Raw genomic sequence first — 20,393 nt, 5'->3', positions numbered from 1 at the left:
ATGCGGAATCATGTTTGACTTTCGGTTTTTGTTTCCCTATTCCACTTTTGATCAATATTCATTGTCATAGGATGGTTTAAATATTATAGAATATCATGTAGAAGGGATTTTCATCAACAAAAATTTGAAATTCATAATGCAACTATACAAATCAACCACCTGTCCATCATACCCCCACTGTCCGTCTTACCCGCGGTTCCCATAATTGTGCAGAAAATGATAGGAAAATGATCCAGCGAAAAGTTCGAAAGTTCATCAGAGAAGCAGAAGAATATTTTTTCTTGTATTTTCCTTAACGCTACAAAATATATTTGTACTGATTTCGTACTTTATTTCGACATGGACAAATTGGAAAATTTCAGCGGCTAAATCCTAAATGGAACAGTCTTTATTACTATTTTATTGCCAATACAAACCTTATTGAAAACATTTGTAGTTTTAATACAAGTGTGCCTATTGTACGGCCAGTTTTTGACTCAGTGTGTTTACATCCAGCAAAAATTTCATAGCTCTTTGAATCAAAATTAATATGTGCGACACTTACATTCAGAGTAGGTTAAATGATTTGTGTTAAAGTGACACGACAAATTTTGTGCTAAAAAGTCAACCATTTTAGTTTCTATCTATTCACATTTATAAACATATATTCAAACATATATAGTAAATTAAATAATCTAACGATGCAAGTTCAATACTGATTGTGATTTTCTTTGCTTTGTTTATGTTTTTTTTCACTGTGTACAACTCTCTCCGCTTTCAACTCATATCTCTTCTATCGACAATGGCCTATGTTCACCGCTTCGCTAGTCTCGACTCTTCTCGCAAGCGAAAAGTACAATTGTTGAAACATCATAGACACAGTTTAACCACCAACTACACCAAGTAATTACCGATAATGATAGTAGCATAAACAAGCTCTTGGCTGACCTTTTTACCCACAAATTATTCTGGCAGCGTCACCTTTCCCGCTAGGAGTAGTGAACCAAGTGGATCCTGGTTGCACGACCCTGCCAACAAATACATCAACATGACTCTCTATTGCTTGTTTGTAAAAAAAACGTCTTCTCACCCTGCAATCTCGTTGCAAAGATTCAGGAGCTCCGAACTGTTCGCATTATCCGTTCTGTAGTTGTAATCATCCCGGCCGAAAACCGATATTTCACATGTTTTCCTGCATTCCAAGGTATATAATTTTCTGTTTTTGTGACGTCCATCCAACGCATTTTGTTCACAAACTTGAGTTGACGCATGTCTCAGTTTCGCTTCCTATCACTCCTGTTAACAAACGTATTCTCCAGCTCGAAAATAAGTTCTTGAACGTTCCGCCTTTCCGTATGCACTCATCAGATGCCACGTGTGTTCCGACCTGTCGCCTCTAACAGCTTCATCTGCTTTGCATGGTTTATGTATCGACTAATTCCGTTTTTTTTGTGTGTCTTCTTTTTCCGAAATGCTGGTTTTATCGTAGGACCATGACGGCAATATGCTTCGTCTGCAATCTGCCCATCATGTCACACCAGGTGGGACTGGTCTGGCAGGGCGGCAATGGATGGGACGATCTCGTACGAGAACAGGTTCGTATGTTTGCTTACTCATGTTTTTGAGATATGAGCTGATTTGGGTTGTTGTTCCTATCTCGAATAGGTCGAAGAATCCACTGTGCGGCAACGGCTCGGTGGACGGCGGGATTCCGCAGCACAAATCAGCGGTGCTACACCTCCTAGTACTTCACCACCACCCGGTAAGTGGAGATGATCCTAAGCATACATGAAATGTTCGAAACTTACAATCATTTTATTTCCGTTTCATATAGGCGCCCAACGCCGACGCCGCAGTTCCCTCGCTCAACTAACCGATATCCTGCGCGAATGGAGCGGAGGCGGTTCCAGACGGCAGAAGGCTCCTCTCAACCGTCGCGAAACTTTAGCTGATCTTGCGCGAAGCTTACCCTGGCACAAACCCACCAATGCCGATAGCTACAACAACAATACCACTACCGGTCACGCTCCCCCGCTGCGCAAGCGACGTGAGTCCAGTGCGGACTCTGGTGTGAAGAGTATGTCCTACCGGAAGGACTCCTACGTCACAGACTTCCGGGAATACCGCGAGCGCGAACGTGAACGTGATCGGGAACGAGAGCGCGAACGTGAAAGAGAACGTGAGCGGGAAAGGGAACGAGAGCGTGACGAGTACAATTACAATGTAGATAACTGTAAAAATGTGAGTTATTTCAACCTATGTTCGATATTTGTTTTCCACTAACCCAAGTATTTTGTAGGGCTCGCGGCGTAGCTCCAACGATTCCAGTCGCGATCGTTCATCGCGCCGGGAATCGACGATCGGAGGAACGGCAACGCCACCGCCGCCGAAGGTAGTCGGAACCCACCGGAAACAGCAAGGCCGCAAAGATTCTCTGGTGGTCTGTGAAATGCCAAACTTCCGCCAGGAGCAGCGTCCCTCGACCAGTTCGACCGCATCAGATTCCGGTCCTCTGTTTGTAGCCGTAGCTATTAGTCAAGTGGATTCTTCCTGTCAGTCCATTCAGCCCCCGACCATAATTACCAGCTCTGTAACGCCCCCGGCCACCAGTCCCACCGCACAGAAGGGTCGACGCGATTCGACGACCCAGTGCGGGACGAAAATATCCCGCCGTGATTCCCGTGTAAGTCCCGAACGTGCCCAGCGGCTTTTGAAGCTGCAAAGACAAGTAAATGTCCCCCAACCTAAGTAGTAGTTCCCGGCCATCCCCCCATTGACATCGATCGGTGCTTTTTTTTTCATTTACAGGCCACTGCCTACGATGAAAGCTGTTTGCCGCCCGGCGGTTGGAGCAGACGGAGCTCCCAGCCAGCGCTAAGTCCGGACGGTGAGGGTCCCGAGCGGCAAGCGAGAAGGGATAGCCTCAGTCCGGACAGCGCATCCAGGTAAGAGGAACACCGTCCCTTGCCGCAGTTGATATTTCATTGGAAATTTTCATCGTTTGATTATTGCAATAATTATGGTATTAAACGCGAGTCCCTTGAGAAGACACCCTATATTTGAAGAGAAGTTTTCTTCCCGATGGATTCACTATGGAGTTATGAGTTGTACTACTAATTCGTCCATCTTTCAGAGGCCGTCGAGATTCCCGCTCGCATCTTTCACCAGACAGAAGCCACGAGCGTGACGGCAGTCCTCGCCGGAGCCGTCGTTTGCGAAGACAATCATCATCGGCTGCTCGACAGCCTCGTTCTCCCGATTCAAGCAGCTGCTGCTCGTCGAGGTGAGCTTTCGTACTCACGTTGTGTTAACTTGCCTTCTGCCCTCCTTGTTCTCACACCCACAGCCTCTAAAAGAACGAGCTTTATCCCATTTTCTCTCGCTTTCTAGGGATGCAAGCCCATGCGCACGCCCACCACCTCTGCCCACCGAAAGCGCGCCACGTCCCTCGATTCGACGCCAGTCGACGACCGAGGAAATACTGATAGCACGCGGTTTTCGCCGCCAGAGCACCACCGAGGAGATGATTCGCTGCCGGAACTTTCGTCGCCAAAGCTCGCAGAGCGACGACACCTGCCGGTAGGTGTGAATATTTTATCTTTGTGCTGTGGGGAATCGTTTAATCACTTCCGTTTCATCACTCCGTTCAAGGTAGTTTTTACGAGTGCGCAAAATTGATTCCTTCCTAATTCCCCACAAAGTTCATGTCAAAGATATGGAAAGTGTTTTGTGAGGCCAAAACGCAATGAGAGAAGAAAATATAAAATATCAAATTATTTGTTCCGATCGATGAATTCTATGCTTCGCAAATTACATTACCTTTTCATCTTACCCCAAACATATGGCCGATGCATCTTTTTTCTATCCCTTTTGTTTATTTTAGGCTCATTAGCATTTTAGCTGTAACAGAGCCGATTTTTAATCGTGTACATGTCACATGTTTATCATATCTATAATTAGCACATTACACAGTTGTCATTTTTCGGCGATAGAGTATTCCCTTCTGTACCATTGCATATGGTACCCATTTACACAGTAGAAGCCATTCAGGCGTAAGAGTTTTCTTTCTGTTCTTCCCATTATCCAGTTAGACCGGACAGCGGAGACAATTATAATTGATCATTGTTGAGTTATTTATAGAACAGCAGTCCGATGTGTATTGCAAAGCAGAGCAGTTGTATGGATGAATCGATCTTATTTCGACCGTGGATCGATCTCCATCGCTGATGAATTGTTGCGTGGACGCAGCTATTCTGTAACAACGCAAAGATGGTCAATGAGGGCCCTGAGTTTTGAACTCACGATCGATTGATTACTAAGCGAACGCGCAACCAATGTGGCTACGGATACCCCCCTGACCGATGCATCTGCACCACAACAAATATTCAACTTATCGGTCTGATTGAACCTTTTTTATGTGAAATATTTGACAGATTATTTCGAGTACAATATTCGAAACGTCACAAAACTGCATTTATGTTTTCGAAAACATGATTTTCTAAACAATCCAATTACTCCATACCAGGTGAAAAATGAAGACCGACTCTACTCTCAGCAGCTTCGCTTCGACTAGAACTGCTTCGGCAGTCGCCGTCAACAAAAAGTGAATTGACTAGAAAATGAATTGACTAGCGTTGAAAAGCGAGGATGACTGATGAACCTGTCAGTGGTTATTCTAACTGAAGTGACTAATGAATACGAATCTTCTTCTTCATTCAACTGACTTCAATCCACAATTCTAACCCACTACACCCAAAGAAAACATTTCATCTTTGGCAGAAATGATGCCATATCGTGTGCTGGAGGGTCAAAAGCGCAAATAATGAGCTGTTTTTAAAGCATAAAAATGGTCTGTATGTATGCGAGCAGACATCTCTTTCTGTTTTCTTTTCTCATTTCAATTGGGATTGTGTCAAAAAAAAATCACAGAAGGGTTGTTTCCGAGACACGACCGCATAGTTGACGTAGGATTTCGTTAGGCTATCTGTTGATTTTGGATATATTTGATGAATTACATCGTTAAACTCTTTGATAATGATTTGGTGTTTTGTTTGTTTGTTGGGTATTGTTTCTACGATCCACCAGCGTTTACCGAGTGATGATGATAGAAGGATGGTAAACAGTCGTTGGATGGTGCGTATCAGATGAAAGATACCGAAGTGGAACGAGATATGATGAAAACCGCCCTTTGTGATTATAGACGAGATGCCTCCTGTGTTATGTATGGATGAAATAAAGAGAAAAAAACACTCACCAATGTAATATAAGATGATTACCAATACCGAACAAAATTAGCAATTTTTCTCATCGGTGTAAACATGTTACTTAAATATAGAGAAAACATATTCGAATCGGATAAGGGATTTTCTTTTATGATTTTTACTTTCTGAGTGCTTTTTAAACCCAATGCGAATTTTAATTGGACTAACATCATCTAATACTATATGTAGAGCATATGAAAAATCACTTTTTCTAATATTTCTTCACTTTCCATTTTTTATCGCCGTATAAACTTTCCTTGGGTGAAAATCACAACTAAACAGACAGCTTAAACCAAACGACCCATTCTCGAACGGGAACACACCTTGATTTTTATTCATGAAAATTGAAATAAATCGTTTCATATATCAAGTAATTGTAAACACAACTGCTACAACCAACATTAAAATTCCAAATTGAAATTTGCTAGAATTAATGGTATCACTCAACTTACTTGCTATACAAGCATGCCCCCGACTTGCATACACTGCGTTTCACAACTATAGAACCACCCATTTGTTCTGAGTTTCCAGAGATATGTAAGAAGTCGGTTGAATTGAAGTATATTGTGTAGGATATAATAACTATCTTCATTTGAAAAAAAAACTGTCCATTTGAACTTTATTGTTGTGTTCAGGCACGAAACACTCAAAAAACTAAAATTCCAGTGTTTCATAACTATAGAACCAGATGGAAAAACTCTCACTCCTTTACAAAATTAACGTGAATTCCACATGAATTACAATAAGTTTCTAATTCGTAAGTCATCTGTAGTTCTCAATCAGTTCAAATAACCCATTCGGTGTGGTTTTGACCAAGTGGCGCCTTTTTGTAGAGCGTATCTTGTTCTACGCAGAGGATACTGCTCGTTTAAGCTCTTAGAATCGGTTGTGTCCCCCACCCGAAACACGTTTACCGGAAGCACATTTACCCGAATGTAACGCATACCCGAATGACATTCACCCGAATGTAACAAATACCCGAATGCAACATATACCCGAATGGACATTTACCCGAATGCAACGTTTACCCGAAAGCGACATTTACCTGAATGGGATGTTTACCCGAATGAAGAAGGAAAAATTCCGACAAATCAGTTTATGAGTTTCGTCGAGTCTGCTTTAAGGAAGTTACGAAGTAAACTGAGAAATTGTAATGAGCAAAATTCGAAAAAGATGTTGTAGACTTCGCTGTGTCATTTTTAAAAATTAGTGTAGGCACAATTGACATGCTGTCTTCTTTCCTTTCCGTATTGCTCTTTAAGACCAAGAGATCATTCAGAAATGAGCATGGGTTATGAAATATTTCGAAAATTAAACAGGTAACTTTAACATAAAAATTTTAAATGAAAATGTGAAAAAAATAGATAAGAAAAAATGGTACTTACGTATTTGCCGCCGCAGCACAATTTTTATCATGAGTTTATTTTCGTGATGAAATTTATTTTGAGATCAATGTAATGGGGGCGAAGTCCCCATTTAACGAGGATAAGGAATCAAGGCGGCACCAAGCCGTCGAGGTGACGCAATCCGAGTAGGCCGCCGACCCGCCGTTGGAAGCGGTGGCCTCTCGCAAGCAAACCTGTGTTCCACTGATTGCCCGGTTTGTTTGAAACATAGGAGACGATCCTTTAGTCAGATCCGACCGAGCGTCGGACTGCATAATTTTTGATTGCCTGGTTGCAAACGTGATGCACCAGATAAACGTATGGCGTCCGACGCTCGTAAACGGGCTGCGTCATCCATAGGAATGGATGGACTTAATAATACGTTATAAAACTGCATTCTTTCACTTTTCATTATTTTGAAAAGGATTTTATTTAATGCCAGTATTTCTCGAATTGTACTTCCCACGGAAAATACTTTTTGAATGGAAATGAAAGTATGAGACAAATATGATCTTTATATAACACTGATCGGAATTAGAATTAAATATACAAATACAAATACAAATATAGTAAAATTTGTGAATAATTTGAATATATCCTTCTTTTGGGTAAGTGTCGCTTTCGAGTAGATGTTACATTCGGGTAATTGTTACATTAGGGTAACTGTCGCATTCAGGTAAATGTTACATTCGGGTAATTGTTGCATTCGGGTAAATATCGCATTCGGGTAGATGTTACATTCGGGTAGCTGTCGCTTTCGGGTATTTGTTACATTCGGGTGAATGTGTTTCGGGTAACTGTCATTCGGGTGAGTGGATTTCGGGTAAATGTGATAAATAATAAAGTAATAAGTTCTTCATAGGGGTTTGACCTGGTAAACAAACTGACCAGTCCAGAATCTGAAGCCCATATTCAATAAACCATGCATTGACTTTCCGGATGTAATTAATTGATGCCAAATTACCTAATTATCACGGAGTTTCTGATACAATAACAGAAGTAAATGATTCTGAAGTACTTCATCGTACTTCTGACTGTACATTCGTGTTGATGAAAAGCTATCTGAACCAGACCGTTTCGAAAATATTTTCCTCAAACCATCAAACTGTCGTCTGCAAAGTTACGAGTTGAAAAATTACATGACATGTTCCGTAATTCCTTCCAGTATGAAGAAATTCTATTCAAGTTGGATTTTTTTTTATCAGAGAAGTTCTCCTGAAATAGTGAAACACATGGTATTGGCTTCCACATTAGTTTTTGAACCTACATCTTTAGAGATGGGATTTTTATGGTTTAGGGAGAACTTTATCTAAAAGACCTGGTTTAGGTAGCTTACCATCAACACGAATGAACAGCCAGAAGTGCAACGAAGTACTTCAGAATCATTTACTGCTGTTTTTACATAAAAAATGTGATAATTGAGTAATTTGGCATCAATTCAGAACATCCACAAAGTCAAGGCATGGTTTATTGAATAGGAGCTTCAGATTCTGGACTGGTCAGCTTATTTACTAGATCAAAACCCTATCAAGAACTTATAAGGAGTGATCGTACGAATAGTAGATGGAGCTTACATGCAGTATAGGTGATTTGAAAAGCTTAAACGAGCAGTATCCTCTGCGTAGAACAAGATACGCACTACAACATGGCGTAACTTAGTTAAAACCACCCCGAATGGGTTATTTGAACTGGTTGAGGACTAAAATTGACATACGAATTAGAGCTTTATTGTAATTCATGTAAAACTGAAGTTAATTTTGTAAAGGAGTGTGAGTTTTTCCATCTGGTTCTATAGTTATGAAATACTGGAATTTTAGTTTTTAATGTTTCGCGCCTGAACACAATGAAGTTCAAATGATCAATCTTTTAAATGAAGATAGTTATTATATCCTTCACTATATATTTCAATTCAGCCGACTTCTTACATATCTCTGGAAACTCAGAAAAAATTGGTGGGTTATAGTTGTGAAACGCAGTGTATATTTGAAATGCCGATTTCTCCCGGGAACCTTGGTGTAGATGTCTCTGTTAGGGAACACTTTTCGGTGGAAACAAAAGCTCCCCTTACTTTCATGTATCTGCAATGTCGATTTCCCCCAGGCAGCTTGGTTTTGGTGTCTCTGTTAGGGACCCGCCGCATGTGTCGTCAATTTCGACCAATTAGAAGTGGGTATTTCCGTTAGGATAGGGGTTGAGATTTTTCAGATGTTCGATAGTTTCTTTCATGCCATATATTATTTTCTTCAATATAAAAAATTGTTATGGATTGCCGAAATCGATTGACGCAAAAATTTCATCAATCCATCATGAAATGATTGAGCAATAAGCGTTTGAAATTGGACAATTTTCACGATGTGCTCGATTTTCGATTTTTAATTTGTTCCCCAATATGTTTCCGAAGGACATAATCCTACGTCAAAAGACAGATAATGTAAGATTCAATCATTATAATTATACCTTTCTGTTTATTACAAAAAATAATAAATAAATTTCAGCTAGTAGCTGCTTAGTAACGCAACTAAAAGACGGTGTTTGTTCTGACTTCGAGAACAAGGATGTTCTACCACACTCGCAAAATTTTCCATATATTGGTTCCTCAGATTATTATTTGTTCCGGTCCGTTAAGTTTCATGTTTCAAACATTCTTGTATCGCATCATTCTCACACGTAGCACTAGAGACAGACCTGGCTGAAAATTTGTGTGTATTCTCCCAAGAAATGCAAGAAATGCTAAACATAACCTCAATACGGCATTCAGAACTTCGGCATTGAAACGAATACTAATACTCTTTAACTAAGTTTTCTACAGATCGGTGTGGTTCATGAGTGTTAAAATGGGGAAAACAGAGGCCAAATCGGAAGTCATCTTTTTCGACACTTTCAAGAATGGTGGTCCTGAACCGATTCTCTATTTTTTGCTGCGAATCTATTCCCAATTAGCCGGAAATGACATGGGTGGAAATAATGAACTTTAAGGTTGCCTCGAGACCCCCGGTCGGATTAGGACTAACCTTCCCCTGTTTATTTATCTAGCATATCATTCGCTCAATTGGTATTGAATTCGAAATAAATTAAAGTCGGTCTATTTGTTTTAGGATTGAGCTGAGAACACACCATTTGGAAAGAAATTTTAGTGTATTCCGGCTCTACTATTTAATTCTCCAGGTGAGCCTTATCCTCTGAAACCTGGAGAATTCGCTAACATACTGATTCTTTCCCTTCTTTTCTCATCCGACGATTTGGAGTATTAAACAGGACAAGTGCCTGTTTCCTGATACAATTTAAATAAGGCTAGTTCATCAGTTAATTCGAACAGTATCTATGTAGCCGAATTCTACCTAAGGCTTCTACACCGTCATTCCTTTCCGTTGTTGTTATTTGAGACGTTATGCATGTCGTCACAGTGTCCACTACTTGGAGGCCCTAGTCTCTTAGGCTGTTGAAAGCTAGGCTGCCCTTTAATGATCATTCAGTGATAGACAGTTCATATTTCTCATATTTTTCGCAGAGGCACCAGCATTTTTCAGCTGGAAGTTCAACTGTCGTATCTGGACGACCTTCGGGAATGGTTCTGTTACCCACGGTAGATATAACAGCACACGATGATTACGGGGTGTCAGATGACAATATTGATAGAGAAAGAAAAGTGTTCAGTGATGATTATTACGAACTAAAATGATTCCTTCTGGATCACGTTAGAAGTTTGAAACAGGCTCTCGCAATTTGGTCGGATAATGGTTTATCGATTCCGAACATGTTTCAAAAATATAACAGCAGCTCAAGAAATGACAGATTCAGACCTTATTAAATTGACCGAAGATGACTAAGGCAGCTTCGGGAGAACTGCAGACAGAACAGAATGAACAAGATGAACAAAACACTGGACCAGGTAGTGAATCTCGCCGACGATAACGAGCTCCTCATAATCCGCATAACCAAAGCTTGCTCTGATCCAGTATCTCACACATATTGAGAGGATTTACTAGACTTTCTACAGCGGCGGGTGCAATACTTAATTCCTTGCCAGAGAAAGCAGTTTGGGGCGAGATTTAACACTTGCAACAATCCCACATCAGGTCGAAACCCTTTTTTTATCCCATTTATTTATTTATTTAGGCTCATTAGCATTTTAGCTGTAACAGAGCCGGATTTTTATCGTGTACATGTTACATATTTAGTCGTATCTATAAATAGCACATTACACAGTCGCCAGTTTTGGGCATAAGAGTGTTCCTTCTATACCATTTCATATGGTACATTACACAGTAGCCATTTAGGCGTAAGAGCCGAGACAGTTGATATGATCATTGTTGTGTTATTAATAGAACAACAGCCCGATGTTCTTGCAGAGCAGAGCAGTTGTATGAATGAATCGATCTCATTTCGACCGTAGATCGATCTCCATCGATGATGAATTGTTGCGTGGACGCAGCTATTCTGTAACAACACATATATGGTCAATGAGGGCGCTGAGTTTTGAACTCACGATCAATCGCTTACTAAGCGAACGCGCAACCAATGTGGCTACGAAGACTCCCTATTGTGAAGTGTTCGAGTATACAATACAACACGGAATGAATTATTGAGGTCCGATGTGTAGTCGTACAGGTTTGTGGGTTTGCAAATCGACTCTTCCGCCCTGGATGCGACACCGACTCATCCATCCTGGGGGTGCAAATCAACTCTTCCGTCCCGGATGCGAAAGCTTCACTCGACGCCACTGATTATAGCATAACTAGTTGTTGTTCAAGATATCAAACCGTTTTGTGCAAATTTGTTTGAATCGTTATTGAGAGGGTATGAAATAATCTGGGCCTCATCACCTAGAATAGTAATTGGAATTTTCTCATACGTACAAAAACGTTGTAAGAAACACATAACGCTTCACATATGGTTTAGGTTTTGGTTGGGGTGGCATATCTTCCCAGGGTTACAGCCACAAAAGGAACCCCTTGAAAAGACACATTTGATAAGGTATTTCAGCTCTAGAAAACACAACATTGTAAGTCGTTATCCAGTGGTGGCTCGTTTTGCCCCCAAACAACAAAGTAATTTCGAATGCGAATTAATCTCTAGAATCAAACAAAATATCGGTTTTGTAACTGATGATTTGTCGAAGATATCAGGTCGCATAAAATAAATTTCACGGGAAATTCCTTTAATATTAGGCTGTCAAAAAAGTCCTGCGGTATTTCCGCGAGGTGTCGTTGTAAGCGCGTAGTTCTAGTTGTATTCATTGTATCAAGTCATACTATAGCTTGTTGGAAAGGTATTTTTGCGCGCTATAATATAGTCCTTGACAGTGTTTTGTTTGGTTATGTCGTTCGTGAGTTATAGTGTCGCAAATATGGAGCAAAATAAAGAGAAAATCCGACATATTTTACAGTACTACTATGACAAAGGCAAAAATGCATCTCAAGCTGCCAATAAAATTTGTGCAGTTTATGGACCCGATACAGTATCCATTTCCACCGCACAACGATGGTTTCAACGTTTTCGTTCTGGTGTAGAGGTCGTCGAAGATGCGCCACGCTCCGGAAAGCCTGTCGTCGAAAATTGCGACAAAATCGCTGAATTAGCCGAGAAAGACCGGCATAGTAGCAGCCAAGAGGCCAAGAGCTGGGGATAAGTCATCAAACCGTTATTAACCATTTGAAGAAGCTTGGATTCACAAAGAAGCTCGAAGTATGGGTGCCACACACGTTGACGCAAAAAACATCTTTGAACGTATCGACGCATGTGAATCGCTGCTGAATCGCAACAAAATCGACCCGTTTCTGAAGCGGATGGTGACTGGCGATGAAAAGTGGGTCACTTACGACAACGTGAAGCGCAAACGGCCGTGATCGAAGCCCGCTGAAGCGGTTCAGACGGTGGCCAAGCCCTCATTAACGGCCAGGAAGGTTCTGCTGTGTGTTTGGTGGGATTGTCAAGGAATAATTTATTATGAGCTGCTTCCCTATGGCCAAACGCTCAATTCGGACCTATACTGCCAACAACTGAACCGCTTGAAGGTAGCACTCATGAAGAAGAGGCCATCTTTGATAAACAGAGGCCGCATTGTCTTCCATCAGGACAACGCCAGGCCACACACTTCTTTGGTGACGCGCCAGAAGCTCCGGGAGCTCGAATGGAAGGTTCTTTTGCATCCGCCGTATATTCCGGACCTTGCACCAAGTGACTACCACCTGTTTTCGTCCATGGCGAACGAGCTAGGTAGTCAGAAGTTAGCCACGAAAGAGGCCTGTGAAAATTGGCTATCCGAGTTTTTTGCCAATAAGGAAGCAAGCTTCTATAACAGGGGTATTATGAAGTTGGCATTTCGTTGGGAATAAGATATCGAACAAAGCGGCGCATATTTGACTTAAAACAGATGGTTGTAACTAATTTTATGAACATATGAAAATTCAAAAAAAATACCGCAGGACTTTTTTGACAGTGTAATATGATACGCGAAATACTATGTCAGAGTGGCTACCGTGAGAAAAATTTCTGTTTTATCTATTATTTTCAACAGTTGACAGATTCATGGATAACAGTGTGTGTTATCGAAAAAAGCGAACACTTTCTTTAAGCGATTGCTAATACTAAAATGTTTATTTAATTAGTTACATATAATCTATATACATTTCTACCATCTTACAATTCAGTGTAGGCTGCAATTTTATCTTCTCTTTTCACGGTAACACAAGAAATTACAATCTGCGCTGTAATCGAAAATACTTGTTCAGCATGGTTTCATTTCTTTTGAATTCTACTTACAATTGATACAAAATATTCAGTTGGAGTTTGCAAATTGCTATAACTGTGGCGAATTAGTTTGTACCTATAAATTGCATTTCAGGTTAGTTTGTATAAATATAAGTACGTTTTGAATCTTACTTTGACAATATAAATTTAGTATTCCAATTATTCCAAACCTTTCAATCCAATATAGATTAAATTTCCTAACTTCGACTATCAGTATATTATTTTTAATTTCAAAGCTCACAATAGTGCACAATCCTTTTCTCTTCTCTTTATGATTTTTTTTTTGTTTATGTTTACTTTTGACCACCTTTTTCTCCTTCTTTAATTCCTGATATCTTCTACCTTCAACTTTCCTGTCAACCAAATCGATCTACTCTTTGGCAGGCCATACAGTTTCTAGTAGTCGTCAGGGTGCCCAGCAATTCTGGGACTCGCGGCAACAAATAGCTTCATATGTTCTAAGAACTGGATAATTAAGAAGTATCAATTGAGTTTTAGCTAGGGTGACCAAATAATTCAGGATTAAAAGCGGGACACACAAGCAAAAACAAAAAAGACATAATGTTTTCAATGTGTTTTATTGGACAAACAATATTCATTTATTTTTCTGATAACATAATATTTCTTTTTATGAAAACAAGAAACAATTAACAATCGTACCAATAATCATACCCACTTCTTTGTGTCCCTTATGAGGTACTGAATAACCATCTCATCGATGTTTTGCCCACATTTAGAAGCTGCTTTCACACAAAGACTCTGAGGCGCACACGTAACTAAAGATACGGCCCTTAAAACAAATCCAAACAATCAAACATTCTTAGATATACTTGATCTGTTCCCTACAATAAAGGACTATTGAGATTAAGCAGAGACTTTGTGAAGGAGATAATGATTTATAGAAATTTTGTCATAAAATTTGCCATATTCCAGATCAAAGTTCTATTTGGCAATCATAGAACTTTTTCGTACTGTTCGACATATCCTTCATCGTAGAAAAAAAAACCTTCAACTGACACTAAACTGACATTAAATACGATCTGTAAGTTTCCTTTCGCTATAGAAATTTGTTTTGCATTTGCACATAACGATCCGCAACTGCCACAGATTTTTTGTTTCATCTTTTTATCTTATTGATTATAATTCCTTCAATCATTGTTCCCTCATCAAACCATATGTTTTCATCTTTTTAAACAGGGAGTTTTATACTAATGCTTCTTTGAAACTGGGGAATGGGCTTTTGTACAATCCATTTAGACTGTTGTGCTTCTCCTAGATTAGTCTTCCATTTCTCAATGTCTTCCAATGTTTCCAATGTTTTATGAAATTTAGCCTCCTACACTTCACCCGAATCAACTGGAATATTGAGGACACTTCCCACCTCACTAGTCTAAAATACTTCTTCCCTTTCATAATGAAGAATTTTAATAAAATCATCAAAATTACCAACTTCAGTAGCTATGCATCACCTCTTATAAAAAGGCCAATAAATCTTTGAAAGGTCACTAATTGATCTCTGATAAAAAGTATAAGTTAATTTGAGTCATGGGTTCTCAATAAATTGCATAGTACAATCTTCATCTTTCAATCATCATTCTTATAACGGAAATAAGAGCCACATCCGTAGATATTGAAGTATTTATAAACCTTCACAGTAAAGCTTTCAATATCAACTGTCTAACACTCGATTGTATACTGGAGATGTTCATTCGAAAGCAATATATTGTAATGTAAAGAATTTTTTTCTACATACTGAAAATACGGTTCAAAAGCGGTACGTTTGGTCAGCCTATTTTTAGTTAAATTATCGAAATTTGAGCGCCGGTTCATTTTACCACCGCTGTTCATTTGACCCGCATTTCACTTAATAGTATTTTCGAAATGTGTACCATTTCATTCGTAAATAATCGGAAAAGTGGAAGATAATAATTTATTGTAAAGATATAACTCTCCTCGGGGTCACTAGAACAGCACAACATATGTTTTAAAGTAGAAATTTACAAATTCACATTCCCAAGTTTTTATCATTATTAAATTCTACTCTCCAGATATCGCGGCCGCCGGGACTCATGCGCCCAGATCATCGATGGCACCGTCAGTACAATGACAGTGGAAACAACTAGTACGTTTTTTGATTCTAGTACTCAAACAGGTATGATTAGTGCTATAAGCTTTCATAAACAAAACAGCATACAAAACCCAAAAAAAAAAGGAAACAAACTAAAAAACAAAGCAACAAAAATCCAAAAAGACACAACCCGAACACACATTCATCTCCGCATCACCTATCGTTGTAGCTGAATTTCAATGTTGTCATTGTGTAGAATTCAGTAGCAGTAAATTTCATAATGATTATCATCACTTCGTACATTAGCATAACAATGAAATCAATCTTCAGTGGCTTGTGGGGGGATTTGACGGCGTTTTTCAATATCACAACTCGGAGGCAACGAAATAATTAGTTTGAGTTTGGCAATTGCTCGATGACAATAAAAAGCTGTACAAACTGCGAATACTAAATACCGGCGACAATACGATCCTTCCGACAATGAGCCCCGATGGTAAATGATAATGCTCCCCCGAAACTTTTCATCTTATCAGCGGCGCTGTGTGGCCACGAAGAGAAAAGAAAAGCAAAGCGTCTTATAGCGTTATGGTTTTTATTTTTGCTTGCCAAGATCAAAGCCCATCGGTGAAGGATGAAATTAATTGAGAGAAGGGAATAAGACGACGGAAGGCGCACATCTGCTTAACATTCTGTCTCTGGCAGATGCAGATTTCCATCGAGGCCCCCTCCATTTTGGTTCATTTTGACAGCGTCTCATCGTGATGTAAATTTGCGATACTACTTGATAATTCTCCAAACAATTTATACCACATTTAATTGAAGATTGCTGTACATTTTCGGAATTCAAGTCGATACAGATATACTGTCGTAAAAAACAGTGTTGCTCTTCAATTTTCTCCGACTATCAACATCTCGGGGGAGATTTCCTGTAAATCATTATGTTGTCACCGAGTAAAATCAAGACGAGGCGTGTTCCTCAGAAGCACGACCATTCCATCCTCGAAGGTGAAAGCATTTTCCTTGAAAGCATCAATACAATTTACTCAAACAGTTTCGTAATCACAAAAAAAGCACGCTCAAAGGTCCTGGAACTGGGGTAATGGTTGGGACTGTTGTTTTCTACTTTTCTCCAATCAAATCACGCTTTCCGTTCGCAACCCAGTGGCTTCCTTTTTCGAACCGGAGAACCCAATTCTCGAAGAGTTGTCCTTTTTTTCCGACTTCCAATATCGTTGTTTCGTTTATTTTTCAGTGCTTTTTCTTTGTCGTCTCGTTGTTCACTTTTCACAATAAATAGCAACAGTTTGGATGTGGGAAATGAATAAAAGAATGCGAGGGTGTTGGTTTCGGAACGTGTGTACCGAGCACACATAAAATCACGTTATGTTAAAACGAGGGGGGGTCGGTGAGGATGACGATGAGGACGATGATTATGGTGGGGTTGATTCGCTTTGTTTGGCTGCTGGAAAAGAGACTTGTCTTCATCAATTTTGAGTATGTTCGAGACGGAGCTCCAACATCACGGACAGGGTTTCATGTTATGATGTACCAGAATATCTCATTGACTAAATTAAAGAAAAAAAATCACTACATTATTTTCACCACCTCTAACGCCTCACCTACACATTGAATTGAAAAAGTAATATAGTAATGCATAGTAATGCATCTGGACGCTTAAGCGCTTACGAATATAACTTCTACTACTAAAAAATATCGACATATCATAGCATGAAAAATTAACGTTCCTATAGAATTCGAAGGCCTTCATCTAAGTTATCAATCACAGAATTTCACGAAATCATGTCACATTTGTTCAAAATTTGAAATTTGTTTCATCGTGTCTTGATCTTGAATTGGCCATCTTGGATTTAAATTTTTCATCAATAATTGAGGGGCCTAGAATGAAAGGGGTGTAAGTGATTTGATCGATTTCTCTACATCGACTCTTTCTTTGTGTCATAACTTAGCTGCAAATACATTCCCAGCTGTATTTACCAATGTGGAAAATAGGTCGGAACCTCATCTATCGGATTCCATAGCAAATTTAAATTGGAAAGTTTTTTGCAGTTGAGTTATTAACTAAATAAAAAGTTGATGAAGAGAAATCGATCAAGTCACTTACACCCCTTGCATTCTGCGCCCCTCAATTGTATTCTACTAATCAAGCCCTTTCATTTGATACTCATATTGATGGGGTTCTGAGAAAATATGTAATCCACCATTTTGTATCGGCCGCAATCTTGGATTTACATTTCTCATCCATAGTTGTATTCTACTAGTCAAGATCTTTCATTTGATATTCTTATTCATATGGTTTGGAAAGAAAAAGTATCCGGATTAGAAAGCGTCCGGATTCAGAAGCATCACTGTAATTTGAGTACGTATCAGAGCCCGAAATCTTCGAAGATGAAAAATGAAAATTGACTCTCCTCTCAGTTGCTTCGCTTCGACTAGTACTACTTCGGTATTCACCGTCAACATGACTTGAATTCACTAGAAATGAATTGACGAACGTGTAAGAGCGAGGATGACTGAAGAATTATTCTAGCAAATGGTTATTCTCATTAACGTGACGGATGAATACAAATCTACTTCCTCATTCAACCTGACTTCAATCCACACTACTGCTTCCCCTGACATGAATCTTCTTACCCGTGTACACAATTATTATTCTAGCGTTCATATAATGTGAAACGAAAACTTGATTACTGATACAAAAAAGTAGTTACACCATTAAAGGAGGCCTTCATTGTTTACTCTAAAGGTCCTCGCGTTAGTATTAGTAAATAGCGTGCAGGATTCTGAACAAAGGTTTAGTTCACTTTGTCTCCGAGTTCAATTTTTGAGAAAATATACAGATAAATGGGTTTATATCGACAAAATTCACAAATTTGTCAGAGTTTCTGAACACAACACTACACGCTATTTTATGAGTAATTTTCGTGTACGATACAAAAAAAAGAATTAATTTTGGGGAGAGTCATTTCAATGTGCAATGAAGTCCATTTGACAGGGAAGAATGAAATGAGATAGTCGAGTCGTAGAGTGAGATAGCAACTAAACGCCCGAATGACTGTTGAGTCATGTGATACTGCTGGAAGAAGCCAAAATTCATTTCATTTTCAAAAAGTTACAACATGAAATTAACTTTAATCAGAAACGGACAAATCTATTCAATAATACAGGCAAAAATAATTTTGAGCACATTTTTTGACATCCTCATAAATCACTTTAAATAAGCTTAAAAGTATCATAAAATGTGATATTCATCCATACTGGCACAGCCTTTACTCAAGCAAGAGTCGAGTTCGTGTATAATGTATATGTGACAGCGATATAAGAGCAATATAGGTGAACAAAATAAGAGAGTCTTTGCACATTGGCACGCATTAACCCTTTCGCCACGGGGCACCTGTACCATACTTTGCCACATACACGGCACCCGTCGCGAAAAGGCTAAACGTTCACGTTGTTTCTGCTCTCCGTTTTACTCTCAGAAAATGCTTCCCGTGTATGCTTTTGACATAGGACTATGTCTTTGATTTCTATATAGGGGGGTCACTCTACGAAAAATGTAACGATTTATTAAGAGTTTTCAAACGCATATTACTCAAAATGGTTATCGTGACATATGTTGTGTTATATATCATTAGACAGAAAATTTATCCAGATTTTTTTTTGCTTGAAACATGAACAGTGAATATACTAAAAAAAAGTTAACAATTTGACGATTTAATTGGGTATGTTTTCTTTCGATTGCACTATCCACTCGCTTCCTCCCCGACGCAACGAGCAATCTTTTTGCCTAAATTCGGGCGTTAGCTCATAATGTGAGTTGATGCGTAAAATGAATTATTCTCCATTTACCGATAATAGGCATAAATTTTATATTATATTGTGTGTTGTCCAATCAATTTGTGCTCAATTCATGTTTTTATCGTGTAGGTCTCACTACTAACAATTTGTGCAATTGTGGTCCAGGATGTCATAATATCGAGTATGTTGTTTGGTTATGTGAAAATGCAATAAATGAATTTAAATGGGTGCTGATTTAGAAGATCGAAAGGGTATACCCACGTAAATCAGATTATGATAGCTTGAGTAGTCGCAATCTTACAGGGTTATAAAGTTATTACAAACAATGTTCCGGACAACGTGGTAACGAAGGAGATAATGCTATTTTTACCCATAATATATGTTTGTAGTCATAGATTGATTTGACTCAGGCTTATATTTATGTAGGTCTTAACTTTTCAGACTTGCGTGTAAAAATGATACATGATGACTCTTTGTCTTCTTCTGCATGATTGAATTGCTTTAATGGTATTTTTGTGTACATTCTTGAACAGGATGCGGTACCGAATTCTACCACGTTATATCATCTAACTCGTTTAAAGGATACAAGTACATACAGGAAACGGCTTTTCCATGTATCAAAAGAGAAAAAAATACAGATTTTGAACAATGAAAAACTCAATTTAAAAAATAATTACTACACACAATCACAATCCTATGTCTATATCCTGTCCGTGCCCCTAGGCTCAGTCCCATCAAATTTCAAGATCCAATTTCATTTTATAATGTGGTGCAATATTCTTGTGCATTAGTATAACAATACCAGTGGTTATGTGGTGAGCATGGTTATATGGAGAGCGTAGTGTGTTTTTTACAACCCAGTCGTCCTTGGTTCAATCCCTGCTTGGCATAGTTCTTAATTTATATTTTCGGTACAATTCCAAGCTGACGTTCAGTCTGAGAGAATGAGAGATCTGTTCCATACATACAAACACTTCAATACTCTTAAAAAATGTGCTTTTATTTAAGACAAATAAAAAAGCATTTTTTTTCTACCAAAGATGATATCTTTTCTACCAACGCTAGTTTGGATGTAGTTTTCCGTGGATTTTATTGACTATTGCCAAAAATCACTTTCGTTAGCTTCAAACACTC

At 39.0% G+C, this 20,393-nt stretch overlaps 1 protein-coding gene across 8 annotated transcripts in view; it reads left to right on the top strand.

Annotated features, from left to right (window-relative positions):
- The window catches only part of LOC129775051 (uncharacterized), a 423,013-nt gene that overhangs the window by 207,968 nt on the left and 194,652 nt on the right, over window positions 1-20,393 (top strand). For 4 of the 8 annotated variants that reach the window (XM_055779235.1, XM_055779234.1, XM_055779233.1 and 1 more), the window contains exons 3-11: window positions 808-882; window positions 1,469-1,574; window positions 1,645-1,741; window positions 1,814-2,220; window positions 2,279-2,707; window positions 2,788-2,924; window positions 3,113-3,262; window positions 3,370-3,558; window positions 15,424-15,527. In XM_055779235.1, the coding sequence (XP_055635210.1) occupies window positions 808-882; window positions 1,469-1,574; window positions 1,645-1,741; window positions 1,814-2,220; window positions 2,279-2,707; window positions 2,788-2,924; window positions 3,113-3,262; window positions 3,370-3,558; window positions 15,424-15,527 (1,694 nt within the window). The remainder of the gene's footprint in view (window positions 1-807; window positions 883-1,468; window positions 1,575-1,644; window positions 1,742-1,813; window positions 2,221-2,278; window positions 2,708-2,787; window positions 2,925-3,112; window positions 3,263-3,369; window positions 3,559-15,423; window positions 15,528-20,393) is intronic. The other 4 variants (XM_055779240.1, XM_055779239.1, XM_055779236.1 and 1 more) reach the window with 3 other exon arrangements.

Source organism: Toxorhynchites rutilus, chromosome 3, assembly GCF_029784135.1.
Source record: "Toxorhynchites rutilus septentrionalis strain SRP chromosome 3, ASM2978413v1, whole genome shotgun sequence".
Taxonomy (NCBI): Eukaryota; Metazoa; Arthropoda; class Insecta; order Diptera; family Culicidae; genus Toxorhynchites; species Toxorhynchites rutilus.
Note: the sequence above shows the minus strand (reverse complement) of the source record. Positions and strands in the feature narration are given on the sequence as shown.